The sequence below is a fragment of the Chionomys nivalis genome, chromosome 17 (assembly GCF_950005125.1).
Source record: "Chionomys nivalis chromosome 17, mChiNiv1.1, whole genome shotgun sequence".
Classification (NCBI taxonomy): Eukaryota; Metazoa; Chordata; class Mammalia; order Rodentia; family Cricetidae; genus Chionomys; species Chionomys nivalis.
In genome coordinates this window covers 55,618,272-55,639,277 of record NC_080102.1, presented here as the reverse complement: position 1 = coordinate 55,639,277, position 21,006 = coordinate 55,618,272, and the positions used below count along the sequence as shown (strand labels likewise).

Genomic DNA, 21,006 nt, shown 5'->3' with positions numbered 1-21,006 from the left:
TCTACTAGAAGATTCCAGAGAGACTGAGCCACGGGAGAGCCTTGCAGGTGGGAAGACAACACTTATTCTTTCTCCCACAGAAGCCGAACCTTCGGTGAACCACACTACCCAGAAGACCTTGCGGCCCGCCAGGCCCTCGCGCCGTGCATTCAGGGATTGGTAGTTTTGGAGCCCATTTGTCTATTCGCGCAGTGCAGGCCCAGGAACTCGCCTTCCCGGCTACCTGCGCGGCCAGGGTGCTCCTCCGCGATCAGGAAACGCGAAAGATGGCGACTGCTTGGCGACGTTAAGGCCGCGTTAGGCGGTTCAGGCGCGGGGTGGTGAGTCTGGGGCAGTGGAGGCGGCTCCCACGAATTTGGAGAGTGGGCGAGAGCGGGGAGATAGCTGTGGCCTCCGCTTCTGGGACCGGACGGGGAAGAACGCCTCAGGGAAGAGGCACGAGCCCGGGAAGCTCTGGCGGGCTGGAGTCAAGGGGCGCGGGCCCCGGGAGCAGTGGTGACTGCCTGGGGCACAGGCCACCTCCAGGACAATGTTATGAGCCCAGACTTTGGTCCATGGACATTGCGCTTGCTATACCTCAGTCTGACTTTATCCTTGTTCCCTTACTTCAGCCAGACTGGAACTCTGATGTACTTCAGAAACCAGGCTGTGCTTTCCCGCTTCGGCATCGCCAGTATTACTGCTTTTGCCGGATATTAGTTTTAACCCTCACCCACAGTTACACGTCTTCAAATTCTACCCGTGCTTTAAAAAGCACAGGAGCCACTTCTTCCGTGGATCCTTCTATATCATCTTTACGAATGGAAAGAAACTGCTACTTGTCTGAGCGTTCTTCATCTTGGCGTGTCTCGTACCTTCTGCTGCTTCCTGTGCTCAGAATTTTATTTTGTAACTTCCACAGGGCCTAGAACCGAATCTTGCATATAGTAGCTCTTGATGAACAATTAAATGAAAATAATTTGTCTTTGCCCTACAACAGACCTGGGAAGCACAGCCAGGGTGTTCTGTAATCATTATTGCCAATATTTACATTTTTGGTTTTGCAGTCAGGGTCTCTTGTAGTTTAAGTTGGCCTTGAACTCAAAGTGCAGCTTAGTCTGTCCTGTCTTTGAACTTGCCTTTGAGTCCTGACTTCTCCTTCCTAGTGCTAAGATTACAGTTGTGGACTACTTAGCAGTATTCATATATATATATATTATTCACATATATTACATATTAATATATATTATTCATATATATATATGAATGAGAAAGAAAAGTAATATTTTTAGGTGAGTGGTGGTGGTGGCACACGCCTTTAATTCCAGCACTTGGGAGGCAGAGGCAGGTGGATCTCTTGGGTTTGAGGCCAGCCTGTTCTACAGAGTGAGTTCTAGGACAGCCAGGGCTACACAAAGAAACTGTCTTGAAAAACCACACACACACACACTTCCTTGTATGTCACCACAGTAATTCTTCTCTAATGTAATCTTTGGCTGTAACCTACTCTGTTTAAGCTCTTCAAGTGTTCCCATTGAGATTAAGATGAAATTCAGGTGTCTTTGCCCTGGCCCCCTAACAGTTTATTTTGCTTTTTATTGTTAGTTGTAGTTCTCTTTCACGGGTTTGTATTCTTCCCCTTTCCTACTGTTGAAACAGCTGTGGTGACGTCATCCCACACCTCCAAATCTTTGTTGACTCTTCTCTCTCTCTCTCTCTCTCTCTCTCTCTCTCTCTGGTGTTTGGCTTCTGCACTGTTACAGTTTTACACCCTACCCCCATTGCTGCTGCTGCTTTTTTCTGGTTTCTTCTTGGCACTTTTCAGTGTTAGAGTGTGCCAGAGCTGGACTGTGGATCTCCCCTTCTGCTTTTTCTTTACCCTGCTGCCTGCTTAGATGACATTAAGACACAGTGACCTAGCAGCTGTCTCTGTAGTGGTGACTCGTATTTTTCTCTTTCCATGTCTCTTTTGGGTTCCCGGTTTCTCCTTCTGTCTGCTTTCTAGAGTCTCTCTGTGGTTGCTTCACTGATATCGCACAAACTGGCAAGAATAGCTCTTTTGTTCTGTTCCTTCCCTAGTTTTCTCTGGTTGCTTCACTAATGGCAACAAAAAACAGTAGGTTGCTCAAACCATATATTTCGGAAATGTCTTCTCACTATCTCACCCCTCCCCAAACTTTGACAATAATATATTTATTTTATCATCAAGCAGAGTTTGCAGAAGAAGTTGTTTGTGTTAATTGTGTGTGAGTGGTGAGTGCATATGTGTTGGGGTGAGGGTGGCAGGGAAGGACACTGGGTGTCCTTCTCCATCCCCTCATTCCCTTGAGACAGGGTCTTCCATTGAACCTGGGATGACCTGCCTCCACCTTCTGGTAGTCCTGGGTTACAGGCATGTTTAACCATGCCTAGCTTTAACGTGGAGACTGGAAATTTAAGCATGTACAGCAAACACTTCTACCGGCTGAACTGTTTCCCCAGCCCCAAGCACTGTCTGTGTCTCTTTATCAGTAAGTCTTGTCAGCTCTGCTTCCAAAGTATGTCCGTCTCTGTTTACATCCCTAGAGCAAGCCTCTGCAAGTTCAGTGTAGAATTTTCTGGAATAATTTTGACCCACGGTTGGTTGAATCTGTGGATGCTGATGGGTCCACAGGATTCACTGTATTGCAGTAGCATGCTGAGTTCTGGAGGAATTCTTAGAGTATTGCGTTTTATACTCTGTTTAAAGCCATCTGAGCGTTCCCATTGGTTTTAAGTTATTGGAATCCAGTGCCTTTGCCCTGGTTTTCAGCGGTTTCATGATTTGACTTCCACTCACCGATCTCACTTTTTTTAATGTATGTATGGGTGCTTTGTGTTCATCTATATCTGTGTACCACTTGAGTTCCTGGTACCTGAGGAGGTCAAAACGGGTGTTAGATTGCCTGGAGTTACAGGTGGTTGTGAGCCACCATGTGAATTCTGGGGACCAAACCCAGGACCTCTGATAGAGCAACCAGTGCTTTTAACCACTGAGTCATCTTCCAACCCCATCTTATCTTTTGAAAAATCATTTGTGTATTTATTTTATTTTGTGGTGTAGGAGGAGTGTGTGCCACAACATGTATAGGCCAGAGCATGTGGAAATCAGTTCTCGTTCTGTCCTGTAGGTCCCAGGGATCAAACTCAGATGGTCAGGCTTGGCAGCAGGCATGTTTCCCCCCCTGAGCCATCTTGTGGACCTCACACTGACCTCATCTGGAATTAGCTTCCCTTTGGGTCAGTACCCACTTAGCTGCAGTCTCTTGAAAGTGTCAAGACATGTTAAACTGTTATTCCCCCTTGCCTTGGTGCTGTCTGTAGGCTATTTTTCCTGATCTCTTCAGGGCTGTTTCTTCTATCATCAATCTCATTGTGAATGTCATGCTAAGAATTCTTCCCTGAGCATTCTCTTGTTCATATCTCTATCTCATATTACCTTGTTTTGTTATCTTTTTGGTGTTCATTCTGAGTATTTGAAATAATGTGCTCCACTGTATGAACTTAGAGACTGTTTACTGTCTCCTCCCCAGGACCCAGAGCATCTTCTGACACTAGTGGATGCTCAGTACACACTTGCTGAAAAAATGAGGACAGGCATGGTGGGGTGCACTTTTAATCCCAGCATTTGGGATTAAAAGCAGGTAGTTCTCTGTGAATTAGAGGCCATCCTGGTCTACGTAGTGAATTCCAAGCCAGGACTACATAGAAAGGCCCTGCCCTAAAACGAAAACAACAGCAACAACAAAATCAATCAACTAAAAAGGAATGAACAAGGGCCAGGATGCTTTATAGAAAAAAGAACTCACTATATGGGTTGTTTTCTCAGGGCAGTAAGTAGGAGAGAGACATACTGGGAAATGTATGATGTACTGATTTGGATATTCCATCATTTTATTTAGTCAATTATGAGGTAAAAATAGGTTGTCTTCACCTTTAGAAAGTGCTGTTTGTTCATTTTGGTTTCTCATCCTTAACATTTCCCTTCCTAAGCATATGGCAGTTCCTGGCTGGGGAAGGAGGATTCTAACAAAATGCTTAGGACACTGATACTCCAGCTGAGTCATTCGGGAATAAAATAAACTCCTAAGATAACGTGCCCACATCATAGGGATGATAATGGAATCGAGGCAGTTTCAGACTTGCAAGCCTCTTTAACTCCTAGCTGAATTAGTTTTCTAGTCGAGAACCGTGCAGTGTGCTGTGCTGTGCTGTGCTGTGCAGTGTCCCCCAGGTGGTGGGTACTAGGAGGAGGGTAGACAGACAGCCCCCAGGCTGTGAGGGTCTGAGGAGAGAATGGCTGGCAGCACTTTTTTCCTTTTCTTTCTTTCTTTCTTTCTTTCTTTCTTTCTTTCTTTCTTTCTTTCTTCCTTCCTTCCTTCCTTCCTTCCTTCCTTCCTTCCTTCCTTCCTTCCTTTCTTTTTTGCCAGGTGCACACCTTTAATCCTAGCACTCAGGAGGCAGAGGCAGGCGAATCTCTGTGAATTCAAGACCAGCCTGGTCTACAAGAGCTAGTTCCAGGACAAGCTGCAAAGCCACAGAGAAACCCTGTCTCGAAAACAACAAAAACAAAACAAAAGAAGACGGGGTTTCTCTGTATAGCCTTTGCTGTCCTGGAACTTGCTCTGTAGGCCAGGCTGACCTTGAACTCACTGAAATCCACCTGCCTCTGTCTCCCTGTGTGCTGGGATTAAGGTGTGTGCCACCACTGCCTGGCTTTTTTTGTTTGTTTTGTTTTTGTTTTTGTTTCTTGAGACAGGGTTTCTCTGTGTAACAGTCTTAGCTACATAATAGTCCTGGAACTAGCTCTTGTAGACAAGGCAGACCTGGAACTCACAGAGATCCACCTGTCTCAAGCAATACTTCTATGACTTCTAGTTAGGACACTTTTTGTTACTTAATGTTCTATACTGAAATAATTCCAGTTTCCTAGGAAGTTGGGAAAAAATGTTCTTAGAGTTCCTGTGCACCCTTCACCACATTTCCCATTGGTAACTAGAGCTGCTGCTGCCTCCTCCTCTTCCTTCAGTGTGTGCAGGTGTGTGTGAGGGTCAGAGGTTGACAGCGGGTATCATTATTTTATTTTATTTAAAAATCTTTGACACTTCACATTTATTTTATTTTGTGTGTTGTGTGTGTAAAAGATAGGTGCAGGGGAGGATTGAAAAGGGGATGTGCATGCCATAGAGTATGTGTGGAGGTCAGAGGACAGCTTGCTAGGGGTTGGTTCTCTTTCCATCATGTGGGTTCCACGGATCAAACTCAGGTCATCAGGCTTGGAGATGTGGCAGCAGGCAACCCTACCCCAGACCCCCACTGCCCCTACCCCCGTTCCCAGCTATCTTGCTAGCCCAAGAAAATTTCTGATCATGGTGGGTTAGTATATCTGAGAGACACCTAGAACTAGAAATAAGTGGTGTTTACTAACTCTTCCTCTTCACACACATACCCCAGACAGTAGCCCAGGCTGTCCTAGAACTCACTACTTAGCCCACGCTGGTCTTGAATTTGTGGTTATTCCTCCTGCGTCAGCTTTCAAAGTGTTGGGATTGCAGGTATAAGCTAACACAATTGACTTTTCACACATCTTTTTTTTTTTTTTTTTTTTTTTTTGATTTTTCGAGACAGGGTTTCTCTGTAGCTTTTTGGTTCCTGTCCTGGAACTAGCTCTTCTAGACCAGGCTGGCCTCGAACTCACAGAGATCCGCCTGCCTCTGCCTCCCAAGTGCTGGGATTAAAGGCGTGCGCCACCACCGCCCGGCTCACACATCTTTTTAATAATAATTCTTTGTAGTTTAGTTACAAAACCATGGTATCCCCATTGTATATATTTAGAAGTGAATATGCACCCAGGTGTGGTGACCTAGAATCCTAGCACTTGGGAAACTGAGACAGGAAAATCACCACAGGTTAAAGGCCAGCCTGTGCTATAAAGTGAGATCCTGTCTCCACAAGCAAATAAGTGAATATATGAAAAGAAATCACAAGGAGACAGTATAGTGTAATGAATAAGAGTGGGCTTTTTTTTTTTTTTTAGATATTTATTTATTATGTGTATAATATTCTGTCTGTGTGTATGTCTGCAGGCCAAACCTCACTACAGATGGTTGTGAGCCACCATGTGGTTGCTGGGAATTGAACTCAGGACCTTTGGAAGAGCAGGCAATGCTCTTAACCTCTGAGCCATCTCTCCAGCCCCCAAGAGTGGGCTTTTTTGTTTGTTTTTCAAGACAAGGTTTCTCTGTGTTGTCCTGGCTGTGCTGGAATTCACTCTGTAGATTACACTGACCTCAAACTCACAGAGATCCTCCTGCCTCTGCCTCCTGAGCGCTGGTATTAAAGGCATGTGCCACCCCTCCCAGCATAAGAATGGGCTTTTCAAGTCATACTACTAGGTGTTTGCTATCTAGAATTTGGGTTACCTCAAGCAATTAGTATATGTACCTATGCCTCAGTTTTCTCATCTATGAAGTCGGTATACTAATGTTTTGAGATTACTGAACTGTGCGTAGTAAGTACTTGTGTTTCCCACACAGATGGCAGGAGAACTGGTTGACAAAAAGGACCGAGACGCATCACCCAAGGAGGAAAGGAAGCGATCACGGACTCCTGATAGAGAGCGAGATAGAGACCGGGACCGGAAGTCCTCCCCATCTAAAGATAGAAAGCGGCATCGGTCACGGGATAGGCGGCGAGGAGGTAGCCGTTCTCGCTCTCGGTCCCGTTCCAAGTCTGCAGAGAGGTAAAGTGACTTTGCATGTCTTTCACACAAGAAGAGGGAGAGCATTGATGCCTTCAGCATTAAGCAACCGCGTTTCCTGTACTAGCCCTCCCTTGTCCCAGGTGGACCTGCAAGTACTCTCAGCTTTCTCTTTTCTTTTCCCTTTGGTTTTCTGAAGTGTGGTGTCACTGTGTAGTCCAGGTGGATCAAAATGTAGGGTGTTCCTCTGCCCCAGACACCCAGCTGAGTGACTAGTTCTGCAAGGTTAAAAGTGAGCTTATAAGGTAAAGATCCAGGTGGTAAGGAAGATGGCTCAGCTGTTCTCACAGTTCCTGATCTGCTTGCACTAAGTTGCCCTATAACAGAGCTCTGGGAGATCCTTCAGGATGAGGAACTGTGCACTGTTCAGGTGCAGGCCAAGGTCTGGGTAAAGTGCTTGCTGTGCAAGCATGAGGACCTCGGTTGGGATCCTGAGTACACATGTAAGATCCACGTGTGGGAGCGTGCACCTGTAATGCCTACTGTAGTAGGGCATGCCTGCTTGGCCAGCCAGCCTAGCCAATCGGTAAGTTCCAGGTTCAGGGAGGGATCCCGTTTTTTTTTTTTTTTTTTTTTTTAATTAATTAATTTATTTATTATGTATACAATATTCTGTCTGTGTGTATGCCTACATGACAGGAGAGGGCACCAGACCCCATTACAGATGGTTGTCAGCCACCATGTGGTTGCTGGGAATTGAACTCAGGGCCTTTGGAAGAGCAGGCAATGCTCTTAACCTCTGAGCCATCTCTCCAGCCCCGGGATCCTGGTTTTTTAAGAAAAGAAAAAAAGGAAAAAAAAAAAAAAGATGAGGGAGATGGCTCAGTGGCTAAGGACACTGGCTACTCTTCCAGAGGACCCAAGTTCTATTTCTAGGATTCCTAACACCCACATGATGGCTCATAACTGTCTGTAACTATGGTACAAGGGGATCTGATATCCTCTTCTGGCCTCCTTGGGCATCAGGCACACATGTGGCACATGAACATCCATGCATGAGAACACATAAATAAAATAACTTTTTCTTTTTAAAGTAGAAGGACTGGGGAGATGACTCAGTGTAAGCATCAGGGCCTGAGTTCAAATCCCCAGCACCGAAGTAAGAAGCTAGGGGTGCCTGTAATCTCTGGGACAGGCAGATACCACCAGCTCACTGGTCAGTCAACCTAGCCAAAATGACAGGGTTTCAGTCCAATGAGACTAGTAGTCAGGGTTCTCTGAGTGACAGAACTTGCAGAGTATACCTCCTTATGTATAGAGAAACAGGGGTTACTAGAATGACTTACAGATTGTGGTTCAGCTAATCCAACAATGGCTGGCTGTGAATGGAAAGTCCGAGAATCCAGTAGTTCTCAGTCCACAAGGGTGTATGTCCCAGCTGGTCTTGAGTAGACACTGGAATCCTGAAGATGTAGGCTCTAACACCAGTGAAGGAACGGACTTGTTGATTTGTTAGCAAGTCGAGGGAAGCAAACAAAGAACAAAAGCTTCCTTCTTCCTTGTCCTTATATAGACTTCCAGCAGAAGGTGTGGCCAGATTAGATCTTCCTACCTCAAAGATTTGGATTAGAATTAGATCTTCCTACTTCAAATTAAGCAAAACTCCCTCACGGGTGCGCCCTTCATTTTTGGGTTTTAGTTCCAGATGTAGTCAGGTTGACAACCAAGTATTGTCATCAGAGGGACCTTGTATAAGGCCGAAAGCTGAGGAGGAGGACATCTGATGTCCTGCATTCACATGCCTGGGCGTTTGCACACCTCCATGCATTCACCATGCACACATACACCATGCACACATACTCCGTGCACACATACGGCGTGCACACAGGTGACACAAATAAAATGGAGTGTGGTAGAAAACATTTGATGTCAGCTCCAGCCTGCACACGTGTACACAAGGGTACATGTATCTACACCCCCATACACACCACACACACAGATCTTACTAGAATTTCCCTGAGAAATACATTTTCCAGTTTATTAAACACTACTTTGAGGAGAAAGCGTGGGAACCTTCTCAGGACCTCAATGAAGGAAGAAATTCTAGAAGTAGCAAGTGATTTCTTAAATGTTTTGTCTTCCAGAGAACGACGACACAAAGAACGAGAGCGAGATAAAGAACGGGATCGGATTAAGAAGGAGCGGGACAGAGACAAGGATGGACACAGGAGGGACAAGGACCGCAAAAGATCCAGGTAACAGTGAGTGTGGGCTTTAGGCTATGCTGTGCTTCACCTTTGCTGCTCAGTGGCTCAGCTTCATGGGAAAAGTAGATTCTATTGGTAGTTTCCACAGAATGTACTTCCTAAGAAAGTGTGTTATTTTCTATTTATTTGTTTATATACTTAATTATTATTTTATGTTCATTGATGTGAGAGTCAGATGCCCTGGAACTGGAGTTACAGACAGTTGTGAGCTGCCATGTAGGTGCTGGGAATTGAACTCAGGACCTCTGGAAGAGCAGCCAGTGCTCTTAACCTCTGAGCCATCTCTCCAGCCCGATGTTTCTCTATCTAATTAGTGTCTTCTTACGCAGCCCTGGGTGGCCTGTAAGTTCCCACCCTAGGAACCAGGCTTGCCTTGAACTTACTATCTAGTAATGGATAACCTTGAACTCTTGCTCCTCCTGCCTCTGCCTGTGTTGGGATTGCAGGTGTGAGCCACTGTGTTCAGCTCAGCATATATCTTTTTTGGAAAGTAAAATGGCTCTTCCTTTAAGTGGTCTGTGACCTGTGGAAACGATTAACTACTCTCCTGACCCCGAAAACCCTACAGAATGAAGTAAATCAAGGAGTTCAAATCTTCACGTTTACTTTAAGCACACCTGTGTAATTGCCCATGCCATCAAGGGTATGCATATCTAAAAAGCCACCAGGTATCTGGCGGATTCACTCTAAATTGTGCCGTCCCAGCAGTATAACGATGGAGTCCATAGGTATTCCCAAGACAAACAGTGGGGCTGGCACCCCTAAAACCATGCTGAATTTTGCTGCACGTGCTTAAAAATATGGAGCAGTGCTGAAGCTCAGGCTTCCAGTCCCTGAACAGCAGATGAATGGAGCACTAAGGCGTGGGGTGCCCTCCCACAGTGCCCTCCCACAGCCGTGGAGCACTAAGGTCGCCGGTGCCCTCCCAGAGTTCAAGGTTGGGTTAATTCATGTGAGCTTCCCTCAACATTAAAATGATTCTCATGGAATAGGAACAAACTGTTTCTCAAGCCAGAAGAAGAAGCAGCTAAACAAGAAGAAAAGATATCCCAGAAGAAACGGAGGAAACAAAGTCTTATGGCACAGGGATCATTTAGCATAAAATAAACACAAATAAAAGTAAAAAAAGAAAAAAAATTAAGTGGGGGTAGGGATGTTCAATGGTAAGAGCACAAGGGCCTGAGTTCAGATCCCAGACCCAAAATGAAAGTCAGTGCTGCCAGGCAGTGGTAGAGCATGAGGAGGCAGAGACAGCCTGGTCTACAGAGCAACTTCTAGAACAGCAAGGGCTACTCAGAGAAGCCCTTTCTCAACAAACAAAACAAAGAGGAAAGAAAACAAAAAGAGGTTATAACATGATGTTCTAGCTATAAAACTGAAAGATGGAAATTGGGGCTCTTCTTCCTGTGGCCTCTGTGCACATATTGATCACACACACACACACACACACACACACACACACACACACCCAAAACGAAAAGCAGAAAGTAAAATAGTTAAGGTCACATTTTGAAGTTCAGAGTATTCTTGGAATTTATAAATTAATTTGAAAATCTTACCAATTAATCAAACATTCCTATAACTCTATTATACCATTCAATTGTTTATCTAGGCTATACAAATAAATTTAATAGAATATATTTAAAAATTTTTAATTTGGGCCAGGCGATGGTGGCGCACGCCTTTAATCCCAGCACTCGGGAGGCAGAGGCAGGCGGATCTCTGTGAGTTTGAGACCAGCCTGGTCTACAAGAGCTAGTTCCAGGACAGGCTCCAAAGCCACAGAGAAACCCTGTCTCGAAAAACCAAAATAAATAAATAAATAAATTTTTAATTTTGGCTGGGGAGATGCCTCTGTAGTTAAGAGTACTCACTACTCTTGCAGAAGACCCATGTTCAGTTCCCAGCACCCAAATCAGGTGATTCACAACTGCCTGTAGCTATAGCTACAGCCCCTTAGGACCCAGTGCATCTGACCTCAGTGAGCACCTGCACTCACCTGCACACCCCCGCAGACACATGCACATAATTAAAAATAGAAATAGATTCTTAATTTTAAAAATTTAGATTTATTTATTTTGTGTGTGTGTGTGTGTGTGTGTGTGTGTATGTATACACCAATGTATGCCTGGTGTCCCCTGAAGTGAGAGGAGAGGAGGGCATTGGATCCCTGAGACTGGAGTGAAGGATGGTTGTGAGCCACCATGTGGGTGCTGCAAAAGCTCCTGAGGACAGGCAAGATGGTTCAGTGGGTTAAAGCACTTACTGACCAACAAGTCTGACGACCTGAGTTTGATCCCCAGGACTCTCAGAGTGAAAGGAGAGAACTGACTTCTACCAGTTGTCCTCAGACCTTGTACAAATGTGTAGGTGCACACGCACACATGTGTGAGTACACAAAATGTGGCAATAAAAAATGTAAAAGGGCCAGGCCTGGTGGCACACACTTTTAATCCCAGCAGGAGGCAGAGGCAGGTGGATCTCTGTTAGTTTGAGGTCAGCCCGGTCTACAAATCAAGTTCCAGGACAGCCAGGACTAAACAGATAAATCCTGTCTCAGAAAAAAAAAAAAAAAAAAAGAAAAAGTACCGGGTGTGGTGGCGCATGCCTTTAGTTCCAGCACTTGAGAGACCTCTGAGTTTGAGCTAGCCTGGTTTACAAAGCTAGTACCAGGCCAGCCAGGGCTACAAGAAAGCCTGCTTTAGGGGCTGGAGAGATGGCTCAGAGGTTAAGAGCATTGCCTGCTCTTCCAAAGGTCCTGAGTTCAATTCCCAGCAACCACATGGTGGCTCACAACCATCTGTAATGGGGTCTGGTGCCTTCTCTGGCCTGCAGGCATACACACAGACAGAATATTGTATACATAATAAATAAATAAATATTTAAAAAAAAAAAGAAAGAAAGCCTGCTTTAGAAAGAAAGAAAGAAAGAAAGAAAGAAAGAAAGAAAGAAAGAAAGAAAGAAAGAAAGAGGAAGGAGAGAGGAAGAAGAATTGAGTGAGAGAGGGATAGGTTCCCAGGAAGTAATATAGCACTTTTCTATAGAATTCTTAGCAGGTGTGGTGTGTAGGTTAAAGGGAAAGGACAGGTGTTACAGAGACTGTAGGGTGCTTTTGTTCCTTAGAAGGTAACATTCAGCAAGTGTGAAGGACATGAGATGGGAATAGTGCTCAGGGGAAGATGAGCCAAGGTGTAAGCTGTCTCTCCCCAGCTGTGGGAGCCCAGCCACATGTGCTCAGTTCACTATTATAGTTGAAGGTAATTTTTTTTTTCAATGTGCAACTAATGTTTGGGATTTTTGATTTTTTTTTTTTTTTTTTTTTGCCAAGCCAGGGTTTCTCCCTGTAGCCCTGGCTGTCCTGGAACTCACTTTGTAGATCAGGCTGGCCTTGAACTCAGAGATCCACCTGCCTCTGCTTCCCAAGCACTGGGATTAAAGACGCGCCACCACTGCCCTGCTGGTTTTATTGTTGCTGTCATTTTTTATGTTGGGTCTCACTTGGTAGCCAGGGTGATCTCAGACTTGTCTCAGTCCTGCCTGTCACCTTGAGTGCTAAAGAGATGGGCCATTATACCTGTCTAAAATCTAAAAGATTTTTTCTTATCTTAAATTTTAAAAAAATTATTTCTTTTATAGTTTGAGATTATACTATAGTTATATCATCTCCCTTTTTTTCTCTCTCTAAACCCTTCCATATAACCTTTTTCACTTTCAAATACGTGACCTCATGCTCCATTTCCATGTAATTATCGTTACATACGTGTATGTATGTGTATTTCAAAATATATAAGTACATCTGCTCAGCACAAGTAATGTTACTTGTGTGTATGTTTTCAGGGCTGGTCACTTGGTATTGGAGAAACAATTGGTGTGTTCTTTCCTGGAGAACACTATTCTCTTGATCCCAGTATTGCTGAATTGCCCGTAGTTCTTTGTGTAGCGTTGAGGCCAGGCTTCCCATCCATGTTAGCATGTCTATTGTCCTTGTTCAGTTCACAGTACACATCATGTTGGTGAGACTTCATGGGTGTGACTCATTTTCTAGGACAAAGTCCCCCTATGTGGTTTTGACTGTCTTGAAACTATGTAGACCAGGCTGGCCTCAAAGTGCCTCTGCCACCTGAGTGCTGGGATTAAAGGCGTGCACCCCCTACCCTGACTGGTTTAGAACTTCTGATGACAGTAGTGAAGGTCCACTTTCCTGAAGGGCTTAGTCAGAAAGTGGGGACAAGATAAGGCATAATTAGATTTCAGAGCAGGCAGGGAACTAGGCCTTGTTTAAGAGAGCATTAGGGCTTGAAGGATGATCATGGGCCAGTCTTAGTAATAGGAAAACATCTGTACTCTTTTGGGGGCTCAACCTAAATCTCATCCATAGGCTAGGGTGCGAGAGCTATGACTTTTCTCTTTTTCTTTAAAGCTTGTCTCCTGGTCGAGGAAAAGATTTCAAATCTCGGAAAGACAGAGACTCTAAGAAGGGTGATGAGGATGAACATAGCGACAGGAAGCCTAAGGTAAAGAAGACTTGTGAGTCTTGTCTTCAGTTCAAGGGAGAGAATCATTTTTGTTTGTTTGTTTTGGTTTTTTTAATTCTTTCTTTATTTTTTTATTTTCGAGACAGGGTTTCTCTGTGTAGTTCTGCTGTTCTGGAACTCATTCTGTAGACCAGGCTGACGTTGAACTCACAGAGATCCTCCTGCTTCTGCCTCTGGGTATGGATGGGTACAGGTGTGTGCCACCACCGCCCAGCTAAGTGAGAGAATGTTTATGAGCCAAGTCCCCATGTTTTATGTTCAGATCCAGCCACTGTCCCTGGAGGAACTTCTGGCCAAGAAAAAGGCTGAGGAAGAAGCCGAAGCTAAGGTAAGAATTTGGGGTCTGCATTAATACGTTCCGTCTGCCGTAACAGCACCACAGACGGGGCAGCTTCAGCATCAGCGCTGGATGTTAGAAGTCTCAGCTGCAGTGGCAGAAGTGATTGTTTCTGAGGCCCACGTTTCTAGATGTGGTTGCCTCTTCTGTCCTAAGAGTCCTCTCTTTGGTGCTCATCTCCCCAGAGGTCTTTCCTCTGATGTTCTCTCATGAACACAAGGCCTTACTTAGCGTGCAACTAACTTGCCATGGCCCCCAACTATCTGCAGCCCCCTTCCTGCTTTTTATTATGATGAGGGAAAGCTTTAGCCCATAGCAGAGTCCTAGGCCTCTGTATTTTTATCAGAATATTTAATATCTGAGCAAGTATCTAGAGGCTTCCTTGGGTCTCTGTAGCAGTGATGTGGTTGTTCCTGCCCCAGGCTCTCTGATACTCATTCCCATCTGTCTTGAAGCCCAAGTTCCTCTCCAAAGCAGAGCGGGAAGCTGAAGCTCTGAAGCGGCGGCAGCAGGAAGTGGAAGAGCGCCAGAAGATGCTGGAAGAAGAGAGGAAGAAAAGGAAACAGTTCCAGGATTTGGGCAGGAAGATGCTAGGTTTGTTTTCTATCCTGAGCAGGAAGGATGGGCTGAAATTGTGGAGAAGTAGAAATTTGGACTGGAGCTGTAGCTCAGTGGTGGAATAGTTGCCTACTGTGTGTAAGGCCCTGGGTTTGACCCCCAACCATTGCAAGAAAGAAAGGGGAGGGTGGAGGATAGGAACTTGTTGTTCCAGAATTTGGAAAAGGAAAAAAGTGGTGAAAGTTTATGGGACTGTCTATTAGATCTCCTTGTCTAACGTCTATGCACTCATTTTCCTCATTTGTACTGGATTCCTTCCAGGACCTCTTCCTCCCACTGAGCTCTTTTGTAGCTTTTCCTTCTTTGATCTGCAGAAGATCCTCAGGAGCGGGAGCGGCGGGAACGGAGAGAGAGGATGGAGCGGGAGACCAATGGGAACGAGGATGAGGAAGGGCGCCAGAAGATCCGGGAAGAAAAGGATAAGAGCAAGGAGCTGCATGCTATTAAGGTGCTGGCTAGGCCCTCACAAACAGGCGTTAGTTATCTGCCGCTCTGGTCTTGGGCCTGGGCCTTGGGACTGACCGGTTTTGTGTTCTCTTCCTGAGTAGGAGCGTTATCTTGGTGGCATCAAAAAACGGCGCCGAACAAGGCATCTCAACGACCGAAAGTTTGTGTTTGAGTGGGATGCATCTGAAGACACTTCCATTGACTACAACCCCCTGTGAGTAGCTCTGTGCCCACCAGCTGGGTCTTGGACACTAAATGGTCCTAGAAAGGGCTGCTGACAGGAAAGCGAGGTGGACGAGGAAGAGGAGAGTATAGACTAGCGTTCACCCTGCCTTCTGAGCACGGCAAGGTGCTGGCTGGAGTGGAGACCTGGTGCATGTTGGCAGTCTGCCCTTGCCTCCTATAGCTACCTTTCTACCTTATCTCTCCATCCCAGGTACAAAGAACGGCACCAGGTGCAGTTGTTGGGGCGAGGCTTCATTGCAGGCATTGACCTAAAGCAGCAGAAACGAGAACAGTCACGTTTCTATGGAGACCTGATGGAAAAGAGGCGAACCCTGGAAGAAAAGGAGCAAGAGGAGTGAGTAATTGGGTTTAGGGTGATTGGATGGAGCCCAGACTCTACAGAAAGGACTGTATTAATCTTCATCGTGTCTCTCTTCAGGGCAAGACTCCGTAAACTTCGTAAGAAGGAAGCCAAGCAACGCTGGGATGATCGCCATTGGTCCCAGAAGAAGTTAGATGAGATGACAGACAGGGACTGGAGGATCTTCCGTGAAGACTATAGCATCACCACCAAAGGTGGCAAGATCCCCAATCCCATCCGGTCCTGGAAAGATTCGTCTCTGCCCCCACATATCTTGGAAGTCATTGATAAGTGTGGCTACAAGGTAAAGGAGCAGATTGGCTTAGGAGATCTGCTGCTTTCCCTGTTACATTCTAATACTATAAATGTAGTTGGGACTGGAGAATTTGTTCCTTCGCTATCTAGTGTCTTCTCTGTCCCAGGGCACCAGACAAACCGTGCGGTCACTCTCCTGTGGGAGTGCGGGCCTTTAGGGATTGTGTTTCTCCTTGCGTCCCCTTTCCCTTAGTGTCTCAGGTACATGGTAGTAGCATGTGTGCCCACTGTGTTAGCACTGTTCCAGGTCATGTGATTCTCTACCCATTGCTTTTGTTCTGGGTCACTGTAGGAGCCAACACCTATCCAGCGTCAGGCCATTCCTATTGGGCTACAGAATCGTGACATCATTGGTGTGGCTGAGACCGGCAGTGGCAAGACAGCAGCCTTCCTTATCCCGTTACTGGTCTGGATCACCACACTTCCCAAGATTGACAGGTATGGTCAGCTATTACCAGTTGGGCAGATTTGGTGAGTAGGAAAGAGGAGGCAAACAAGAGTCAGTAGGGGCTTTGTTTATTGTTTGTTGAGAAAGGGCTGGATCCCTTTGTAGAGGATCTTAACTGATCCTCCTGCTTTCACCCTCACCTAGTGCTGGTATTACATGTGAACCACCATGTTTTGTGCAGTTCTGGGGATTAAACCTAGAACGTCATATATGTTATGCAAAGGTTGTACCTCTGATACCTTCAGCATGTCTCCCCCTCCCCAAACTGCTACCTTTAATTTTTAAATATTTTTAGTCAGAGGCTCTTTAATCTGGGTTGGATACTAGGAAATAAGTAGATCTTATCAAAGAGCAAGGATTGCTCCTTGGAGAACTTGGTTATCTTGTAGTTCAATTTTTGCAGTGGAACCTGCCCATTCCCATAGCTGCCCTGAAGAATGACTTTGTCTTGCTCCTACTTGTGGTTGGACGAGACAAAGCTTATGAAACTGTGGGATACTCCATTTACCACAGGATCGAAGAGTCAGACCAGGGCCCTTACGCCATTATTCTGGCTCCTACCCGTGAGTTGGCTCAGCAGATTGAGGAAGAAACCATCAAATTTGGAAAGCCACTAGGTATCCGCACGGTGGCTGTCATTGGTGGCATCTCCAGAGAAGACCAAGGCTTCAGGCTACGCATGGGTTGTGAGGTTTGTTTTTCAAATGAGCATGAATTAATTCCAGTGACAGTGAAGCAGAACATGCCCTGGCAATGCCGAAGCATGCAAGGCAGCCCGTTTAGACTGGGTCTCGTGGTCTGAGTTGACGAGGATGACTGACCAGGTGTCTTCCTCACAGAGCAGGTTCCACTGAGATACGAACTCGGATCACTGGATTCAGAGTTCACAGAAGCTTGTGCAATTAATTATAGTAATATATACTAATTAGTAACGCTAATAATTAATGGTCATCACAACAGCCATATGAGAGTGGGTAGTGATATAGATTATACCCTGTTTTCTAGGTGAAGACGAGGTTAATAACTTGTCTGCAGTCACACATGGCTGTCAGTGGGCCACATGGAAGAGGGAATGGTTCATAACCAAAGCCTGTGTTCTTATTACTCTTGTAAAACCATAGATGAAGAGATCCTTCAAGGAGTCTAAGAGAGTGTTCTTGTGTAGACGTCTCAGTGTAATCCCTCCGTGTGGTATTAGCCTTTCTCCATCTAAGGAAGAACTTCTTGCCTATGCTACCTGTCTGACCCTGGTCTTACTCAGAAGCCCCATTCATTCCTGAAGGAAATGGAAGGTAGCAGATGATTTCATGTCAGTTCTCAGGAACCTTAAGTACCAAATCTGACTGGAGGTTGGAGTTCAAGTTCCGTAGCATTGAAGGTCTGTTGCTAAGTGGGTGGATAGTTCACAGCAGAAAGAAAAGAAGGGATTTGCCTGCTAAGGCTGTGTTTGATTACACCGTATCTCCCAGATTGTGATCGCCACCCCAGGACGTCTCATTGATGTGCTGGAGAACCGCTACCTGGTGCTGAGCCGCTGTACCTATGTGGTTCTGGATGAGGCAGACAGGATGATTGACATGGGTTTTGAGCCAGATGTGCAAAAGATCCTGGAACACATGCCTGTCAGCAACCAGAAACCGGACACAGATGAGGCTGAGGACCCAGAGAAGATGTTGGCCAACTTTGAGTCAGGAAAACATAAATACCGCCAAGTAAGGAAACTTCCTTGGGAGAAGTGGGGCCAGTTCCCAAGCCTGTTTTCATACCTTTCTTGCCTAGTATGGGCCCAGTGCACATGCTTCCAGCATGCTAGTGGTGCCTGTGTACAGTCCTCTGTGGGCCCAGTGCACATGCTTCCAGCATGTGTAGTGCCTGTGTACAGTCCTCTGTGGGCCCAGTGCACATGCTTCCAGCATGTGTGGTGCCTGTGTACAGTCCTCTGTGGGCCCAGTGCACATGCTTCCAGTATGCTAGTGGTGCCTGGTGCACAAGTCCAAAGGGTGGAACTGTTTAGATTAGCCTGGAAAACTGTTCCTAGAGAATCATGCTATGTAGAAAAGAAAAAAAAATAGTGCCAGGCATGGTGGCTCACACCTAAAATCTCAGCATTCAGGAGGCAGAGGCAGAAAGATTGCCCAAGGTGAATTCCAGATCAGTCATATCTACATATCAAGATCTTGTCTCAAAAAAGCTAAACAAAAGTAAGGAATCACAATGCTATCTGGATCACAGATTGTAGCAAATGCCTCTGGTCCTTCTTGCCATAGATAAAAAGTAAAGGTCATTGTTTCCCAGGGTGACAAGTATCAGATTTATAGCAGGGCTCATTTAATGTCTTCAGCCTGAGATGAGCTGTCTGTGGTGACAGCGGGGTATGTAGTTCTGTCTGTCTGGGCCCAAGGATGAACCTCCTGTTTTATAGACAGTCATGTTCACGGCTACTATGCCCCCAGCGGTGGAGCGTCTAGCCAGGAGCTATCTTCGGAGACCTGCTGTGGTGTACATTGGCTCTGCAGGCAAGCCCCATGAGCGAGTGGAACAAAAGGTCTTCCTCATGTCAGAATCAGAAAAGAGGTATGGGGCCAGCTGAGCTGGGACACCTGGGTGGAAAGAGGGCTTTTGTTTGACAGTTCCTTTCATTGTGGGGTGGCTGCTTCGCTGTTGATGGACCCTGAAGCTTGTTGATTGTTGGGGTTGAGTGTTTCACTAAAGTTGGGAGTACTGTGTATCTCATTTTCCTTTTCCCCCAGGAAAAAGCTGCTGGCAATTTTGGAACAAGGTTTTGATCCACCCATCATCATTTTTGTCAACCAGAAGAAGGGTTGTGACGTCTTGGCCAAGTCTCTTGAGAAGATGGGGGTATGTCTGGCAGGCAGAGCAAAGACTAACCTTGGTGCTGCTGCTCTCTGACACTAGGGACAGGGTGGGCAGTGTCAGCTCTCCTCACTGTTTAATCTCTGCAGCATCTAACAAAGCAGAGCCAAAAGAAAAGTGTGGTTTGAGGAAAGAAGGAAGTAACTGTGGATCTCCATGTAATGGGGTGGGGCTGTTGGAGAGGGGTGTGTGCTGTCTGAGATGGTGTAGTGACGGCCAGCCCTTGAACTGCTAATGAGGCAGAGGGTATCCTCACCACTCAGCTCTTGACATTCTTAACTTTGCCTGGATTCTCCTTCAGAACTGTCATCTGCTGGGCTCTCACCTCAGCAGATTGCTCTGCCCCGCCCCCCCAGCACTCCTTACTCCCTTCATTTTCTGCTCTAGCTCACCTGCTTCCCTTCAACTCCTTTTCTTGCTTCCTGTGCTCTCTCCTACCTTCTGCCCCCCCAGTCCTCATTCCTGCTCCCTTTTTTCTTCTGTCTTCCAACAGTACAATGCCTGTACACTGCATGGTGGAAAAGGCCAGGAGCAGCGAGAATTTGCATTGTCCAACCTCAAGGCTGGAGCCAAGGATATTTTGGTGGCTACAGATGTGGCTGGTCGTGGTATTGATATTCAAGATGTGTCTATGGTTGTCAACTATGATATGGCCAAAAATATTGAAGGTGAGTGCCAGCAAAGGTGGCTTCAGTTCGGGGTAAGGAGAGACCACTTGTATCCTCCCTCTCAGAGTCAGGGTGCTCTGAAAAACTGTTCTAGTCTGGACGATGTGGCCCCAGTGTCTAAGATGAAACTTCATGGGGGCTAGTTGACCCTTAGTGTTGCCATGTGACGAGTCAGCAGTGGGAGACAGGCAGAGAGGTGAATACTGTGGCTTCACCAGGTGTCAACAGCAGGAGCTGAATTGCTTGCCCATGGAGGTTGGGTGGGGTAGAGTAGCCATCAGGACATCTGTCTTGGTCTGGAGTGACATCCTTCTGCTCTGCAGATTACATTCACCGAATTGGCCGCACGGGAAGAGCAGGCAAGAGTGGTGTAGCCATCACCTTCCTCACCAAAGAGGACTCGGCTGTGTTCTATGAACTGAAGCAAGCTATCCTAGAGAGCCCGGTGTCGTCCTGCCCTCCAGAGCTAGCAAACCACCCCGATGCCCAGCACAAGCCAGGCACCATCCTCACCAAGAAGCGCAGGGAAGAGACCATCTTTGCTTGACACAACACTTGACTGCATTGATAAACGTGCTCCGAAGCGCGTGCCTGTCCTTTAACCCTCACATCCCTCTTTCCGGGCTCTCGTTCTTGGGTATGGGGTTTAGGAAACAATCAGATTCCCTGGTCCAGAGCCTGTGAGGTAGGCACCATGGGGAAGATGGAGGAGCATATTACGTCAGGTTTCATCCAGCTCTGCCCCTTGTAGCCTTGTTGCTGTCCTGGTTGCAGGGCAGCTGCCTAGCACCATCCCCCAGCCTGAACAAACACCTGCCACCTGGAGGTGACTTCTTTCAGCACGTGTGTGACTGTACTGCAGTACGTTGTTGCCCTAACTGACGCAGGGGATCTGGCATCATGAGGATTGTGGACCTTGGACTCTGTCACTCTGACAACAGGTTGAGAGCCTTCAGAGCTGTGCACAGCCCTGTGCCACAGGGTGCTGTGCACTCTAGGCATCTCCGCCCCCCCAACCCGGGACTCTTTTTTAGATATGGGGACTGGGTGAGCTGACTGTGTCCATCATTAAGTCACTGAGTGAAATTTGTTTTCTATTCTCTGAGAAGATAAGTTTATATGTTCTGAGAATAAATACATGAATATTAAGGTTGTCTCTAGGTCTGGCTAAACTTACTCTCTGGGAACCACAGAAGTCAGCAAGAACAGCATTG

General features: G+C 46.2%; 1 protein-coding gene across 1 annotated transcript; it reads left to right on the top strand.

Moving 5' to 3' along the window:
- Positions 1-200: 200 nt before the first annotated feature.
- On the top strand, positions 201-20,946 carry Ddx23 (DEAD-box helicase 23). The gene is made up of 17 exons (XM_057792482.1): positions 201-320; positions 6,534-6,739; positions 8,842-8,952; positions 13,385-13,478; positions 13,762-13,827; positions 14,292-14,430; positions 14,769-14,902; positions 15,003-15,115; positions 15,338-15,481; positions 15,566-15,791; positions 16,095-16,240; positions 16,764-16,941; positions 17,720-17,962; positions 18,673-18,824; positions 19,001-19,109; positions 19,618-19,792; positions 20,116-20,946. Exons 2-17 carry the CDS (start codon positions 6,534-6,536, stop codon positions 20,337-20,339), a joined length of 2,460 nt encoding a protein of 819 aa, XP_057648465.1. The 5' UTR covers positions 201-320; the 3' UTR covers positions 20,340-20,946.
- Positions 20,947-21,006: the final 60 nt, after the last annotated feature.

Coding starts and splice junctions, on each gene's coding strand:
- Ddx23 (XM_057792482.1), top strand. CDS start 6,534: ATGGCAGGAGAACTGGTTGACAAAAAGGACCGAGACGCATCACCCAAG. Junction 14,431..14,768: donor TTTGGGCAGGAAGATGCTAG/GTTTGTTTTCTA, acceptor TTTGATCTGCAG/AAGATCCTCAGGAGCGGGAG. Junction 19,110..19,617: donor AGTCTCTTGAGAAGATGGGG/GTATGTCTGGCA, acceptor GTCTTCCAACAG/TACAATGCCTGTACACTGCA.